The sequence below is a fragment of the Carlito syrichta genome, unplaced genomic scaffold (genome assembly GCF_000164805.1).
Source record: "Carlito syrichta isolate Samal-C Ts95f unplaced genomic scaffold, Tarsius_syrichta-2.0.1 Scaffold314858, whole genome shotgun sequence".
Lineage (NCBI taxonomy): Eukaryota > Metazoa > Chordata > Mammalia > Primates > Tarsiidae > Carlito > Carlito syrichta.
Window position 1 is genome coordinate 104216 of NW_007258954.1, and position 17463 is coordinate 121678.

The window sequence follows — 17463 nt, forward strand, 5'->3', positions numbered from 1 at the left end:
GACCTGCTGGGCTCCGGTGATTCTTCCGCCTCAGCCTTCCAAGTAGCTGGAACTACAGGCACGCGCTACCACGCCTGGCTAATTTGTTATTTATTGTAGAGATAAGGGCTCACCAAGTTGCCCAGGCAGGTCTCGAACCCGCGGGCTCAGGCAATTCGCTCACCTCGGCCTCCCAAAGCACTGGGATTACAGGCTGAGCCACCGAGCCCAGCGGTACTTGTGGTTTCAACTCTGTGCCTTCCACTCAAGTATCCCAAAGCTCTCATTGTGCACCTTGAGTCCTGGGCCTGTCTTCACCACAGCCAGGGCCTAAGAGCTTCCATAGAAGGAACACAACAGTCTGATTAAGAAAATAGGTCTGAGAATCAGGAGCCGGGGGCGGGCCTGGCAGCCTGGACTTCTGGGGCTGTCAGGGAGGAGCAGGTTTAAATGAAAACCCTGTCTCTCTACTCATAACACTTCTGACACCAAACGTGTAGGGTTTTAGTCCCACCATCAACAACTGAGTGTCTAACAATTTAATTCAATTCTGACACTAACTACCCAGAGTTAGTACAGCCCCCAGGTAGAGGGATTAGTCTCACAAGACTGTCCCCACCAGATGCCAGTCACAAGTCCTGGGACCAGAGGGTACCCGCACTTCTGTCTGACTTGACTACACATCAGGACCTCCCATAACTCCATCCTCGATAATTTGTTACAGTTGCTCACAGAACACAGGGGGCATTTACTGGTTTATTATGAAGGATACAGATGATCTGCCACATGAAGAGACAACATAGGGTGAGGTCCAGAAGGGTCCCAAGTGCCCTCCAACCTGGAATCTCTCTAAATCCTGCTGTTTAGGGTTTTTATGAAGGTTCCTTTGCCTAGATATTCTTAAGAGAAAATCCAAATTTTGTACAATATTTTAAAGAGGTTTATTCTGAGCTGGGCAAGGCAGCTCACACTTGAAATCCCGGTACTTTGGGAGGTTGGAGCAGGAGGATTGCTTGAGCCCAGGAGTTCAAGAACAGCGTGAGTAACATAGTGAGACCTCATCGCTACAAAAAAATTTTTTAAAAATTAACCTGGCATGGTGGATCGAACCTGTAGTCCTAGCTACTCAGGAGGCTGAGGCAGAAGGATTGTCTGAGCCCAGGATGTCGAGGCTGTGGTGAGCCATGATTTTACCACTGCACTTCAGCCTGGGCAACAGAGTGAGACCCCAACTGAAAAAAAAGGAAAAAAAAGAAAACATTCTAGCCAATATGAATGTCTAAGGCCCGAGGAAACAGCGTAAAACAGTCCTGAGAAAGCACACCTGAAGCAGTCAGATCACAGTTTGCTTTTATACATTTTAAGGAGGTAAGAGTTACAGGCAAATACAAAAATCAATACATAAAAATATACATTGCTTAGACCTGAAAGGTGGAATATCTTGAAGTGTGGACTTACAGGTAGATTCAGAGATACTTTAATTTGCAGTTGATTGAAGGCATAAGGTGCAATCTAATTCTTGGAGGCAGTAGAAAAGAATGTCTTAAGATAATGATGCTAGGCAGCAAGACTGATAGCCTGCAGCTCTTGTTCATAATTTGGTATCTTCTAGTCACCTGTTCTGTCAGCCTTATGATCTCTGTTTCAACATTAATGTTGGTCAGTTGTGTTTAAACTACAAAAAGAAGGGATTATAACAAGGTGTGTCTGACCTCCTTTCCCGTCATAACTGGGCTCTCAGTTTTAAGGTTTTCTGGTGGTCCCCTTGGCCAAGATGGGGTTCATACAGTGGGTGGGGGCACTTAGAATTTTATTTTTAATTTACAGCATGGGCTGGGCAGGGTGGCTGTCACCTGTAATTCCAGCACTTTGGGAGACTGAGGCAGGAGGATCACTTGAGGTCAGGAGTTCGAGACCAGCTTGGGCAATATAGCAAGATCTCATCTCTATAAAATAATAATAATTAAAAAAAAACTTAGGTATAGTGGCATGTGCCTATAGTCATAACTACTCAGGAAGCTGGAGTAGGAGGATCGTTTGAGCCCAGGAGGTCGAGGTTGTGGTGAGCCAGGATCATGCCACTGTACTCCAGCATGGGTGACAGAGTAAGACACCAACTCAGGAGAAAAAAAAAAAGAGTTTAGAGTGTGGTTAATTAAATCACTGGCCACTGGTGATAAGTCCATCTCCAGCCCCTCTTTCCTCCTTAGAGGTTGGGAGATGAGGCTGAGAGTTCCAACCCTCAAATCATCAGATCAGTCCCTCTAGCAACCAGCCTCCGCCCCTTCCTGTCTTCCTAGAGTCATCTCATTAGCATAAACTCAGGTATGGTTGAAAGGGGCTTATTAGGAATAACAAAAGATGCTCTTCTGAACTCAGGAAATGACAAGCGTTTTAGCAATTCTGTGCCAGAAACCAAGGTCAAAGACCAAATACACATTTCTTATTGTCTCCATCCACTCAGTCTTCTCTAACAAAATACAGCAAACTGGGTGGCTGATAAACAACAGGAATTTATTTCTCAGAACTCTGAGGCTGGAAAGCCCAAGTTCAAGGTGCCAGCAGATTCGGTGTCTGATGAGAGCCCATTTTATGGTTTATAGATAACAACTTTTTGCTGTGTCCTCACATGGTAGAAGAGGCAAGGAGTCTCTCTTGGGTCTCATTTTTTTTTTTTTTACAAGAGTACTAATCCCATTCATAAAGTCTTCACTCTCATAACCTAATCACTTCTCAAAGCCCCCACCTCTTTGGGGGCCACAATCAATATCATCTCTTTGGGGCCAAAATTTCAACAGTAAATCTGAAGAGGGGACACAATCATTTATGTCACAGTTACTTGCATGTTCTAGGAAAGGAGCCATTTCATTCCTCCGAGCCTCTCTTTTTTCATCTGTAAAATGTGACTATCTCAAATTCTCCTTCATAGGGTAGCCCTTAGGATTAAGAGAGAGAGTCTGCCTGGCTCACTGGAATATAAGGTGGGTTTAGCAGTAGCTGAAGGTCTCCATAATTAACTCAGGTGGCCACCAGGGGAACACTTCACCCTCTCAAGACGCCCCATCTCTTATCTGAGGAGTCAGCCAGGTGAGGGCTGAGAGAAATTCATGCTCTGGAGTCAGACACTCCTGGATGCCAAGGCTGGTGACCTTGAGCAAGTCACCTTCTGGCCCTGAACCTTCTCCTCCAACCTCAGTCACCTGCAGACAAAGAGAGCCCATCACCATATTGATGTGGTGGACAGAACTCTTTTGGGGATTCACTTAACTCCTGGGTCCCAGCTTCCTCATCTTTCAAGTGTGGAGTGAGGAGACCCTCCTACCTGGGACTGCTGGAGGGTGTCTGACATAGCAGGAACTTCATAAATGTTTGGTGAGCAGCTAGTGTACAGCATACACGGTGTAACAATTAAGTTCGTGAACTTTCCACTGTGCGCTTACTGTGCAAACAGCTTGGTAAGGTTTCATAACCTTGGTATATATCAGTGTCTTGCAGTTCTGTTTGTGTTGGTGGGTGGCGATGTCTTGCTGAGTGGAATTTGTTGTTTTTGTCACATGTTTTTGTGTGCTGTTGCAAGAATGTCGGAGCCTGAATTAGAGCAACGAACAAACATCACATTTCTTGTCAAGCTTGGCAAATGGAAGTGAAACCAGGGACATATTAGTCCAAGTTTATGGGGATAAGGCTATAAAGAAAACAGCACTGCACAAATGGATTAAACATTTTTTTGAGGGGAGAAAAAGTGTCACTGATGAAGAGAGGTCAGGACAACCAGTAACAGTCAGAACTGACAAAAACATTGCAAAAATTTGTCAAATTGTGTATCAGGATCATAAGCTGACTGTGAGAAGCATAGCAGACCAAATAAACATCCATAGAGAAATAGGAAAATCTCAACTGAAAATGTTGGCATGAGAAAGGTGTGTGCAAAAATGGTCCCAAAGAAGCTATTGCATCACAACAATGCACCAGCTCACATAGCACTGTCTGTACAGGAGTTTTTAGCCAGTAAACAAATAACTGTGTTGGAACACTCTCCCTACTCACTTGATCCTGCCCCCAGTGACTTTTTTCTTTGCCTGAAGACAAAGGAAATATTGAAGGGAGTACATTTTGATGGCATCCAGGACATCATAGGTAATACGACGACAGCTGCAATGGCCATTCCAGAAAGAGTTCCAAAATTGCCTTGATGGGTGGATGGGCACTAGCATTAGTGCATAGTTTCCCATAAAAGAGAGGCTCAGAGGAATGAAATGGCTCCTTGCCAAGAACATGCAAGTAACTGTGACATAATAAGTGATTGTGTCCCCTCTTCAGATTAACTGTTGGACTATTTTGGAGGTGACCATAGTGATATTCAGCAATGAGGTGTGTAGCACTTTTTCTAGGATGTGTTTGCTACTTAATTGTCAGACCTCATAGATAATGTGTCATCAAAAGGTTCTCCTGTGGGCTTTACATAGAGGAGTCAGAGCAGCAGAAATCCGGAGGCTTCCTTTTGTGGTCAGTACTACATCCGTCTGCAATGCAGCGGCTCAAAACCACAATGCTGTCATTCTCAGTGAATGTCGTAAGATGGAGAAGAAGAAATGATGTTGCCATGGTTTTCTGTCTATCTCATACATGAGAGGATCATATAAGAGGATGCATATGAGTCCCCATACATGGTGGGTTGATAGTGTCCCCATGACATTTGTCAAATCTTGGACCCCAGAACCTATGAATGTGATGTTATTTGCTTTGGGAGGCTGAGGTGAGTGGATTGCCTGAGCCCGCGGGTTCGAGACCCGCCTGGGCAACTTGGTGAGACCTCATCTCTACAATAAATCAAAAATTAGCCGGGTGTGGTAGCGCGCGCCTGTAGTTCCAGCTACTTGGAAGGCTGAGGCAGAAGGATGGCCGGAGCCCAGCAGGTCGAGGCTGCGGTGGCCAGGAGCAGCCACTGCAGTCCAGTCTGGATGATAGAGTGAGACTCCAACTCAAAAAAAAAAAAAAAAGAAAAAGAAAAGAAAAGAAGGTTTTTGCAAATGACATAACATTAAGCATTTCAAGATGAACATACCCTAGATTGAAGATGGACCCTGAGTTCCATGGCAGATGTCCTTATAAGAGAGAGGCAGAGAGAGATTAGACACCAGACATGGGAAGAAAGTGATGTGAAGACAAAGGCAAGGATTGGGGTGATGCATCTATAAGCCAAGGGTATTTGGTTTTATCCTCGGGTTTCCATAGTAACAAAGCACGGTCATTCCTCAGTATCCTGGGGTGTTTAGTTTCAGGACTCCTGCAGATACCAAAATTTGCAGATGCTTAAGATACTTTAATAAAGTGGTATAGTATTTGCATATTGCCTACTGACATCCTTCTGAATACTTTAAACCATCTCTAGATTACTTATAATTCCTAATACAAGATAAATGCTATGCAAATAATTGTTATACTGTATATTTTAAATTTGTATTTGTATTATTTATTTATTTATTTATTTTTAAAGATATTTTTGATCTGTGGTTAGTAGAATCCTCGAATGTGGAACCCATGAATATAGAGGGTGACTGTACCACAAATTCTGTGACTTAAACAACAAGAAATTTATTGTCTAGAAGGCCAGGATCAAGGTGTTTCAGCAGGGTTGGTTCCTTCTGGGAACTAACTGAGAGGAAGAATCTTTTCCATGCCTTTCTCCTGATTTCTGGTGATTTGCTGATACTCTTTGGAGGTCCTTGGCTTACAGATGCTTCACTTCAGCCTCTGTCTTCTTCATCACATGGTATTCTTCCTGCATGCATGTCTGTGTCCAAATTTCCCCTTTTTGTCATTTATGGATCCACCCTACTCTAGTGTGACCTCATCTTAACTTAAATAATTAATGATCCTACTGCAATGATCCAACATCCACTTAAGGACACATTCTGAGGTACTGGGGGTTAGGGCCTCAACATAGGGATGAGAGCTGAGGCTTGAGGGACACGATTCATTCCACAACTCCAAGGAGCACCAAGGATTGCTAGCAGCTACCAGAAGCTAGAGGTATGGAAGGGATTATCCCTCAGAACCCCCAAAAGGAACCAACTCTGCTAACATCTTGATTTCAGACTTCTGGCCTCCAGAACTGTGAGATAATACATGTCTGTGGTTTTAAGCCATTTGTTTTGTGGTAATGAGTTACAGCAGCCTAGCAAACTCGTACATAAGCTCAGCACAGGGCACACATGTGTGTGATAAACCAGCTTTGCCTTGGAGAAGTTCATAAGGACCATGGGACCAGAGCAGGTCACTCAAAGAGTGTTTCTTCTCTACCAACCCTAGTTCCAAGAATTTTAGAGTGAAGTCTACTAATGATCCCTGAATTTGTTGATTGTCAAATGGAGGTGGAAGGAGAAAAAAACGACTTTGGAGACAGGATGGAAGAGAGCAAGCCAAATAGGAAGTACCATGTCACTGTGGTTTGAGGCTCAGAAGACAGAGGAAGCAGTCTTATTTCCGGTGGGAGGAAATAGCCATCATGTTGATGGCAGTCACGGCATATATATGCTAAAGTCTGTGCTGTCCACTCCCTATTCATAAGCTCCAACCAAAAGGTCTCTCTCTGGTAGTTATTACAGCTCCCATGTTAAAGATGAGAAAATTGAGGTCCACAGAGGGAAGCAACGAATCTATGGTCACACAAGTAGTGAGTGACAACTGGGATTTGAACACAGCTATTACAGAATCCAAAACAGGTGTGCTTTCATGCTGCACTGGTAAATGTTTAACAACTGGCTCTGTAGGGGAATAATGAATGTCTGTGTCTGAGCACATATGTCTAGGAAAAATTTTACTGCTTATAAAAGGTATGTAGTACATAGTTTGCAAACAATAATACAATATGCAATTCTTTTTATTATAAGTATCATGCAACTATAACTTCATGGTCACTCTATTTCTTGCAAAATCCAGTACCAGTTTTTATAATTTTTTTTTTTTTTTAGTTGGAGTCTCACTCTATCGCACAGGTTGGAGTGTAGGTGGCATGCTCAAAGTCACTGCAGCCTCAACCTGCTGGGCTTTGGCGATCCTTCCACCTCAGCCTTCCAAGAAGGAACTACCATGCCTGGCTTATTTTTTGATTTGTTGTAGAGACAAGATCTCACCAAGTTGCCCCTGGGTTCAGGCAGTCCTCTCGCCTCCGCCTTCCAAAGTGCTGGGATTACAGACTTGAGCCACTGAGCCCAGCCAATTTTTATAATTTTATCAACAACAATGTCACAACATCAGACTACAAATTATCAACTCAGCCAAGAAGTGGCTCGTGTCAATGAGTATATGTAGTTCTGATGTGAATGTTGGTTGGTGTTTTGTGCTAATTAGTAAGACACAAGTGAAACAACCAGGATATATACTGGGACTCCATTTGTTCATCAAAATATAACAACACAGTTGGGAAGTGATGAATTGTAAGAATTCATTACCTTTGTTTTTTATATTACTTATTTCATTGAGGTTTATATGATTTAATGTTTACTAATGTCTCATAACATTTCTGAAATTTGAATAATCATCTCTTTGTGAGCTTGGATGAAATATCTGGGCCTGCCCCCGCATATATGTTTATGGGAAAGAGATGTGAGGTTTCCACCACATCAGTGTCTCAGAATTCAAGACTCCTGGTTATTCTGAGGCTTGCAAGCATCACCAGCCTATGGGATTAATATTGATGACAGGGGATATTTGTGAATGGTGCAATCTCTGCCTCAGGCGCTGTCCAGATGCCTGGGTTTGTTGGCACAGCTGTGCCTGGAACCCAGCTATTTTTGTCTTCAGTGCTGGTATCTCCTGCAGCCACCCCACTGTGTCTCCAGATGTGTGAATGGTGGACTGGAGTGGGGAAGGATCAGAAATGATTTTCACTGTCTCTGCTGAGCCTGGTGCCACCTCAACCCTCCTCATCTGTTCAGCTACAGGAAAGTCTAAAACTCACCCTTTATCTCCTCCATGCCAAGAAAGTCCTCTCTCTCTCTCCCTCCCTCCCTGCCTCCCTTCCTTCTGTCTCTCTCTCTCTCTCACCTCCTTCTCTCTCTTTTTCTACTTCCCTACTTTCTCTCTTCCTCTTCCTCCTTTTCCCCTTCCTCCTCACTCTGTCCTTCGCTCCCTCTATCCCCTCTTCCTTTCTCCTTCCCTCCATCCCCTTTCTTTTCTTCCCTTGTCTCTTTCTCTCTCCTTTCTTCTTCTCCCTCTGTCCTTCACACCCTCCCTCCTCTCTTCTTTCTCTTTTCTTCCATTGTTCTCCCTCCCTTCCTGCCTTGTCTCTCTCTCCCTTCTTCCTCCTTCTGTCTTTCCCTCTCTCCATCCTCTCTTCTTTCTTCCTCCCTCCACCCTTTCCTCCTCCCTTCCTCTCTTGTGTCTCACACTTTCTCTCCCTCTCTCCGTTCTCTCTTCCCTTTCTCCCTTCTTCTCCCTCTTTCCATTCCTCCCTCCACCCTTTCTTCCTTTCTCCCTCCCTCCATTCCTTCCTTCCTTATACTGCTTTCTCTCTCTTCCTCTCCCTCTATCCTCCTCCCCTCCATCCTCTCTTCTTTCTCCCTTCTTCCTTTCCTTTTCCTTCCCTTCCTCCCTTGTCTCTCCCCCTCTTCCTTCCTTTCTCCCTTCTTCTCCCCTCTATCCTTTTCTCCCTTCATCCTCTCTTCCTTTCTCCCTCCCTCTGTCCCCTCTCTTTCTTTTCCTCTCTTGTCTCTTCCTCTCTTCTTGCTCCATTTCTCCTTTCTTCTCCCTCTATCCTTCCCTCCCGCTACCCTGTCTTCCTTTCTCCTTTCCTCCATTCTTTCCTCCCTTGTACTGTCTTCTCTTCTTCTCTATCCCTCTATCCTCCCCCTCTCCATCCTCTCATCCTTTTCCCTTTCCTCCAGTCCCTCTTCCTTATCTCTTCCTACTCTCTTTCAGTACACATTTTATTGAAGTACAGTACATATATAGAACTTGGCATATATTATAAATGTACTACCCAATAAATGCTCCTACGCTCCTGTAAGCAGCACCAAGATTAAGATGCAAAACATCTTCATAAGTCCCCTCAGTTACCTCCCCCTGAAACAAGGGTAAGTGTGGTCCTAACCTTAATTAGCATGGGTTAGCTCCTCCATTATTTATTTTTGAGTTGGAATCTCACTCTGATACCCAGACTGGAGTGCAGTGGCACGCTCCCGGCCACTATAGCCTCAACCTGCTGGGCTCCAGTGATCCTTCCACCTCAGCCTTCCAAGTAGCTGGAACTACAGGTGTGTGCTACCACACCCGGCTAATTTTTTTGATTTATTATAGAGATGAGGTCTTGCCAACTTGCCCAGGCGATCTCAAACCTGTGGGCTCAGACAATCCACTCATCTCAGCCTCCCAAAGTGCGGGATTACAGGCTGAGCCAGCTCCTCTGTTTTCAAACCTCTTATAGATGGAATCATACAGTGTGCCCTCTTTTCTCATATCTTGTCTCAATTATTTATTTATTTCATCAGGGTTTCACTCTGTCACCTAGGATACAGTGCAATGGCATGATCACAACTCACTGCAACCTCAACCTCCTGGGTTCACTCGATCCTTCCACCTCAGCCTCCAAATTACCTGAGAATGCAGGAACACACCACTATGCCCAGTTAATTTTTTCTTTCTTTTTGTAGAGATGAATTCTTGCTATATTGCCCATGCTGGTCTTGAACTCCTGGGCTCAAACAGTCCTCCCATATCGGCCTTCCAAAGTGCTGGGATTACAGGCATGAGCCACTGCACCCAACAGTATCTTGTCTAATGGAAGTAGTACTCTTTCACATTTCTCTCTCCTCCTTCATTTTCCTTGAGTGACTTTATAATTTATTTTTCTGGACACTTTTCAGAATGGAAGTGGGCGATATTAAGAATTATGCCAGCTGGGTTCGGTGGCTCAGTTTGTAATCTCGCGCTTTGGGAGGCTGAGGTGAGTGGATTGCCTGAGCTCGCGGGTTCAAGACCTGCCCAAACAACTTGGTGAGACCTCATCTCTACAATAAATCAAAAATTAGCCGGGCATGGTAGCACACACCTGTAGTTCTGGCTACTTGTAAGGTTGAGGTGGAAGGATAGCCGGAGCCCAGCAGGTCGAGGCTGCGGTGGCCGGGAGCGGCCACTGCACTCCAGTCTGGGCGACAGAGTGAGACTCCAACTCAAAAAATAAAAAATTATGCCAGAGTAATAGGTATCATTCAGGACCATTTCAGGCATACTAAGATGTGTGATCTTCCTATCATTTCCCACCTCTGACTGCCCTAGTCTGAAATCCAAAAGACCAAAACAGAAATCAAGAATAAGCTCACGTCTGCTTTTGCTCCTCTCCCCAAAGCAGGAGACCCAATTATTTTTTTCCAATGATGGATAACACTAAGAGGAAATGCCTGTGGTTTAGTAAGACTCAAGGTGAAACAGATGAAACTGGGAGCTCAAAAGTGTCACCTAGCTCTCTCTTCACATTGCCAATCACTCAGCCCCTGCAGGAGGTGAAGAATTGTTAGCTGTGTCACTGGTTGGGGCCGAGTCCTCGGTCAGGGCTCTCTCCAGGCTGGCAGGCAGGGAGTGGATCAGTCTCTCCCGGAAGTCCTGGCCCATGAAAACATACAGCATTGGGTTGAGGCAGCTGTTGAAGAAGGCCAGGGCACTTGTCACATTCAACAGGATTCTAATTTCTTTGCTCACACCAAGCAACACTTCACGGATTCTGATGGTGGCTATGAGGGCCACAATCTGATATGGGGACCAGCAGAGAAGAAAGGCAGCCACCACAAAAGTGAGAACCCGTAAGGGACGACTGGACTTAATCAGGCCTTGTCTGTGGATCTTGGTGGCAATAAGCCCGTAGCAGACAGCAACGATGGACATGGGTGTGCTGAAGCCAATAATGAACCGGATGATCCCTCGCACCGTATACATGTCAATGGCTACCCTCTTCTTCTCACTGGGGTCCTGGGTCCAGGGTGAAAAGTCAAATATGCAGCTTGTCTTCCCAGTCCCCTTGGTATCCGTCAATGTTGTCACACGAATGATAACGGGCAACGTGAGGAGTAGAGCAAGGATCCAGGGCACGAGGATCACTTTCCTGGCCAGACTAATGGTGCGATGGTTCTGGGCCCAGACTGGGTGCAGGACACAGATACAGCGGTCCAGAGCGATGAGGGCGATCAGGAAGACACTTCCAAAGAGGTTGATGTCTATCACGGTAAAAATGAACTTGCACAGAAACCAGCCAAAAGGCCAGTGGTCTCCCATGGCCTTTGAGGTGATGAAAAATGGCAAAGTGGAGGTGAAGGAGAAATCGGCCACTGCCAGGTTCAGGTAACAGATGGTGGTGACCGTGCGTGTCATTCGGAATCCAGCCACCCATATCACAAGCCCGTTGCCCAAGACCCCAAAGACAAAGGTGACAGCAAATACCAAATAAGAGAAGATATCCAGGACCAGATAGCCAGCAGGTACAGTTGAGGTCCTTGCAGACACGTTCATGGAGAGAGAGGAATTGGTCTCCATCTTGTCCATGCCTGAAATAGTGCAACAGTGGCCATTGTTTTTAATTTGGATCCTCCATGCAATCTCCCCAAGTTCTCATTTCTGAACCTGCTGGTGTTCCCATTCACCTGCTGGTGTTCCCTTCTTTTCCCCAGAGCTTCCATTCTAGCCAGAACATCCTCACCACTGTCCTGTACACTTACATCTATAAATCAACAACCTTTTATCACACTCATCGGGCAAGATTGTATCTTATACTCCCACATTTGCTGTCATACAAGCCACCTAGCAGGTAGGTTACTTGGGTAAGGAATTTCTAATTCTTCTAAGGAAGTGGGAAATTATTGCTTAATAGGTATGAAGTTTTTGTTTGGGGTGATAAAAAAGTTCTAGTACTAGATAACGGTAGCAAAATATTGTAAATTTACTTAACACCACTGAATTTTACACTTACAATGATGAATTTTGTATTGTGTGTTTTACCACAACCTCGCCCAGCCCCATAAATGTCACTGAATTTACAATTAAAATGATAGCTATTATGTGTATTTTACCACAACTTTTTTTTTTTTTATTTTTTGAGTTGGAGTCTCACTCTGTCACCCAGACTGGAGTGCAGTGGCATGCTCCCAGCCACCACAGCCTTGACCTGCTAGGTTCCAGTGATCCTTTCACCTCAGCCATCCAAGTAGCTGGAACTACAGGTGCATGCTACTACTCCTGGCTAATTTTTTATGTATTGTAGAGACGAGGTTTTGCCAAGTTGCCCGAGTGGGTCTTGAACCCGCGGGCTCAGGTAATCCACTCGCCTTGGCCTCCCAAAGTGCTGGGATTACAGGCTGAGCCACCGAGCCAGGCTACCACAACTTTTAAAAAGAAAAAAAATGATATGTGAATATCAGAAGTTTGGTTGAAAATTAAATTAAACTCCTGGACTCAGGCAATCCTCTAACCTTGTCCTCCCAAACTACTGAGATTATGTGTGAGCTGTCATGTCCAGCCTTACCACACCATTTAAAAAGAAAAAAAGAGGCCAGGCTCGGTGGCTCAGCCTGTAATCCCAGCACTTTGGGAGGCCGAGGTGAGTGGATTGCCTGAGCGCGCGGGTTCGAGACCCACCCGGGCAACTTGGCAAGACCTTGCCTCTACAATAAATAAAAAATTAGCCAGGTGAGGTAGTGTGCGCCTGTAGTTCCAGCTACTTGGAAAACTGAGATGGAAAGATCGCTGGAGCCCAGCAGGTCGAGGCTGCAGTGGCCGGGAGCATGCCACTGCACTCCAGTCTGGGTGACAGAGTGAGACTCCAACTCAAAAAAAATAAAGAAAAAAGAAAAAAAGAATAATGGTGTGTGGATATCAGAAAATCATATGGCTTCAGTGACCCAGTGCGAGACATATATGGGCTAAAGACTTTCTCTCACCCATGACTTTCTGCATGAGAGCTACAAGCTATGTACCTTATCCATTCCAGACTCTGCTGCCCTTCTCTTTTAGGGGTCATGAAAGCGTCCTTTGAAAGTCTCCTTTAATCTGCCATTATAATTGACAAAACATACTATTTGGTTAGTATTCTAAGAAAGGTCTAATGGATCAGTGAGTGATAACAGACCATGTGCAACCAGGTGTAGATCTTGTGCCAGGGGAAGTCCAAACTAAGCTGTTCTTACTTTTGTCTCTGGGATTACCTTGACCAGATGGCTGCTCTCCTCCACTCACTGGATGGGCTTGATACCCAGGGTGATGAAAAAGAGTATGATAGAAATCAGTCAGATATGTGATGGGCATGACATTTTATGAAATTAGGTTTGTAGAGTACATGCCAGGCTCTTGCTAAGAATTGTCATTCTCGCCAGGCTCGGTGGCTCAGCCTGTAATTCCAACACTTTGGGAGGCTGAGGTGAATGGATTGACTGAGCCCGCGGGTACGAGACCCACCGGGCAACTTGGTGAGACCTCGTCTCTACAATAAGTAAAAAATTAGCCAGGTGTGGTAGCACGTGCCTGTAGTTCCGGCTACTTGGATGGCTGAGGCAGAAGGATCGCCAGAGCCCAGCAGGTCAAGGCTGCGGTGGCCGGGAGTGAGACTCCAACTCAAAAAAAAAATTGTCATTCTCTTCTAATCCTTGCTGCAACCTTCCTCAAATGGTGGTTGTGAAGATGAAATGGGTTAATACAATAAAGCTGAGACAGTGATGGACACACAGTATGCACTGATTGATGTCAGGTTTTGTTTTCTTTATTATGTCCATTTTGAAGATGAGGAAACTGAGACTTAGAGCATTCAAGTTCATTGCTTTAATTCATCTAACTTCCTAGACTGTTAAATTCCAGTAAATGTCTCTTTCTGCTCCTGCCCTGTTATACCATTAGTACAGAAGAGGTGTCTAATATAGTAACCATTCACCATATGTAAGTTTTACGCACTTGAAATGTAGCTAATCCAATTCAAGATGGGCTATAAGAATAAAATACCCATCAAATTTCAAAGACTTAATAAGAAAAAAAGTAATGTGAATGCTCTCATTAATAATTTCTATCTTGAATACATGTAGAAATAATAATTAGGCTCTATAAAGTTAAATAAAAAATATATATATATATATTTGAGTTTGAGTCTCACTCTGTCACCCAGACTGGAGTGCAGTGGCATGGTCCCGGCCACCGCAGCCTCAACCTGCTGGGCTCTGGCGATCCTTCTGCCTCAGCCTTCCAAGTAGCTGGAACTACAAGCGCGCACTATCACACCTGGTTAATTTTTTGATTTATTGTAGAGATGAGGTCTCACCAAGTTGCCCAGGCGGGTCTCGAACCCGCGGGCTTAGGCAAACCACTCATCTCAGTCTCCCAAAGTGCGGGATTACAGGCTGAGCCACTGAGCCCGGCTAAATAAAATATTTTATTAAAATTTAATTTTACTTGTTTTGCAAAGTGCTTACTTGACAATTTAAAATTATGTATGTGGCTCACACTTCTACTAAATCTTGATGTAGTGCAGTCTCAGAAACATCTTGAAAATATTTCCCTCCTCCACCTTCCATCCAATCACCCAGACACCCTGAGGACTGTTTGTCCACAAGAATCTCTAAGGCAACAATTTGAAATGGTTGTTGCAATGAATGAGAATGATGTTGCAATGAACATACCAGAAAGGAAGTACTGTGCAATTATGACTTCCCCATAGTTCAAGTTGGAAATTCTGTGATTTGCAATGAACACAGGCCATGGTGGCTACCCTGCCGGACCCCTTACAAATGTGACAATCATTGTATTACATCCTCAACTTTCTTTTCTTGCCTCTGATCTCAACAAGTTCAGCATTGACTCAAATCATCAGAAGAGAAAACGTAGACTTTAATGGGAAGTGACTAGCTAACATATGCAAATTGGTGAGGGGTAGAGCTGCATTCTGCTGTTGGGTCCCATGTATCATGCAAAACTACTATCTTCAAATGGGGAGTTGTCACTGCTCTGAAAGTCAATGGCTTCCTTATTACATCCATCTTTGCATGGCCCATAATAATCATAGATCAGAGCACCTTGTGATTCTTGATGACCTCAAAAATATACCAATATACTGCCTGTATAAGGAGAGTTGGCTGAGAACTTTTAGAAACTCAAGGATCAGTGTGGTGATTCCTAAAAGACCTAAAAGTTGACCTTCCATACAACTCATCAATTCCCCTTCTGTGAATATACCCAGAGGAACTTGAATCAATCTTTTAAAAAGATGCCTGCACACACATGTTCATTGCAGCATTATTCACAATAGCAAATGCATGGAACCAACTGTGTTGCCCATCAAAAGTAAACTGGATAAAAAAAAGTCATACATATACATGATGGAATATTATGCAGCCATAATGAAGGACAAAATTATGGACTTCACAGTAACTTGGATGGATTTAGAGTCTATCATACTCAGTGATCTATTATGGAAACAAAGAACTGAGCACCACCTGTTCTCACTCATAAGTGGACCCTGAATATTTATCATAATACTATAAGAAAGGGATTGACAGTTGTGGGAAACTGCCAGGGAAGGGAGGGTGGGTGGCACATAACATCAACAAGGATACCTGATCTCAAACCAGGTGAGGTGGGGACCAAAGGGAGGCCCAAACTTTGCCTGTATGATGACCACTTAAGTACCTAATCCTAATTTGTACCCCATATCTTTAAAATAAAATAAATAAAATTTAAAAATGCACTTAAAAGGAAAAAGAAAGAACAGAAACTCAAATATCTCATTTTATTGTTTTCTCCTCAAAGTTCCAAAATTCCTCTCCCACCTCCACTCATGGCCCCAAACAGATGCCTTTGCCTCATACTCCCCCAAGTCCTCCTTCCCGCCTACTCCTGCACCGCTGTTCTCTGCTTTGCCTCAGTGACCAAAAAACAAGTATTCTTGCCAAGACCTACCCTCTACTGGTTCTTCTAAACTCACCTCTTTATTTACTCAGGAACTTCCATCCTTCACTTATCCTCTCTCTCTCCAGCAGCATCAATATATTCTCTACATCCCATCATTCCCATCATGGCCCAATATGCTCTAGAATCTCTTTTTTTTAAGTTGAAGTCTTACTCTGTCGCCCAGACTGGAGTGCGGTGGCACACTCCTGGCCACCACAGCCTCGACCTGCTGGGCTCAGGCGATCCTTCTGCCTCAGCCTTCCAAGGAGCTAGAACTACAGGCATGCACTGCCACGCCTGGCTAATTTTTTATTTATTGTAGAGATGAGGTCTCACCAAGTTGCCCAGGTGGGTCTCAAACCCATAGGCTCAGGCAATCCACTCTCCTTGGCCTCCCAAATTGCTGGGATTACAGGCTGAACCACCGAGCCTGGCCTAGAATCTTTAAATACAATTTTTCCTCAACTCCATGTTTTTCTTCAACTCATTCCAGAGAGTCTATTTGTCCCCAAGTCCCCCAAATTATTCCTCAACTCCATGTTTCACTTTCATCTCACTCTAAAGACTCTATCTAATAAGTGTGCCCTTGTCATTCTCCCCAGCACTCAGGAGTACATTTCTTACCTGGTTGTCCCTCCAGCTATGGTCTTTGCTCTGAGCAGTTCTATTGGTCTGGATCTCCTGGGAAGAGTGACAAAGGCTCTAAAGGTATCAACAGAAAATGCATGGGGAAGGGGAAGGGAGCTGAAACAGATTGGGTAACAGGAAACAGGAAACCAGAGTATCTTGCAATTCTTTGAAGACCTAAAAAATATACCAATATTCTGCCTGTTTTAATAGTACAGGGGGAGTAAGCTGGGCACTTTTAGAAACTCAAGTTTTTTCCTTTTTTTTTTTTTTTTTTTGCGTTTGTGTCTCACTCTGTCACCCAGACTGAAGTGCAGTGGAACGCTCCCTGCCACCACAGCCTTGACCTGCTGGGCTCAGGTGATCCTTCCGCCTCAACCTTCCAAGTAGCTGGAACCACAGGTGTGCGCTACCGCACCCAGCTAATTTTTGATTTATTGTAGAGACGAGGTCTCACCAAGTTGCCCAAGTAGGTCTCGAACCTACGGGTTCAGGCAATCCACTTACCTCAGCCTCCCAAAGTGCTGGGATTACAGGCTGAGCCACTGAGCCTGGCCAGAAACTCAAGTTTCTAAAAGGTGTCACTTTTAGAAACTTTTCCTGTAAAGGACCACATAGTCAGTATTATACATTTGATGGGCCCTAGGTCTCCATCATATTTCCTGGGCTCTGCTGTTATGGCATGAGTACAGCCTCAAGCAATGTGTAAATGATGAACATGGCTGTGTGCCAATAAAACTTTATTTGGTGACACTTTTGATGGGCAGCACTTTTAGAAATTCACTGTTTTACTCAGCCACAAACTTCTGTGCAACATCAATGGTCAAGGAATCTAGGTGTCCAGGCACTTTATCCCTCCAAGTGTCAAAGTAAAGACAGAAGCTAGTATTGTGGTGGGAAGAATCAGAGAAAAGCAATGAAAGGCAGAGATGAAGGTGGGAA

General features: G+C 44.4%; 1 protein-coding gene across 1 annotated transcript; it reads right to left on the bottom strand.

The window, feature by feature from the left end:
• Positions 1-10461: 10461 nt before the first annotated feature.
• Positions 10462-11505, bottom strand: FPR1 (formyl peptide receptor 1). Its single transcript, XM_008072118.1, has one exon. It carries the CDS (start codon positions 11503-11505, stop codon positions 10462-10464), a length of 1044 nt encoding a protein of 347 aa, XP_008070309.1.
• Between the last annotated feature and the right edge of the window lie 5958 nt (positions 11506-17463).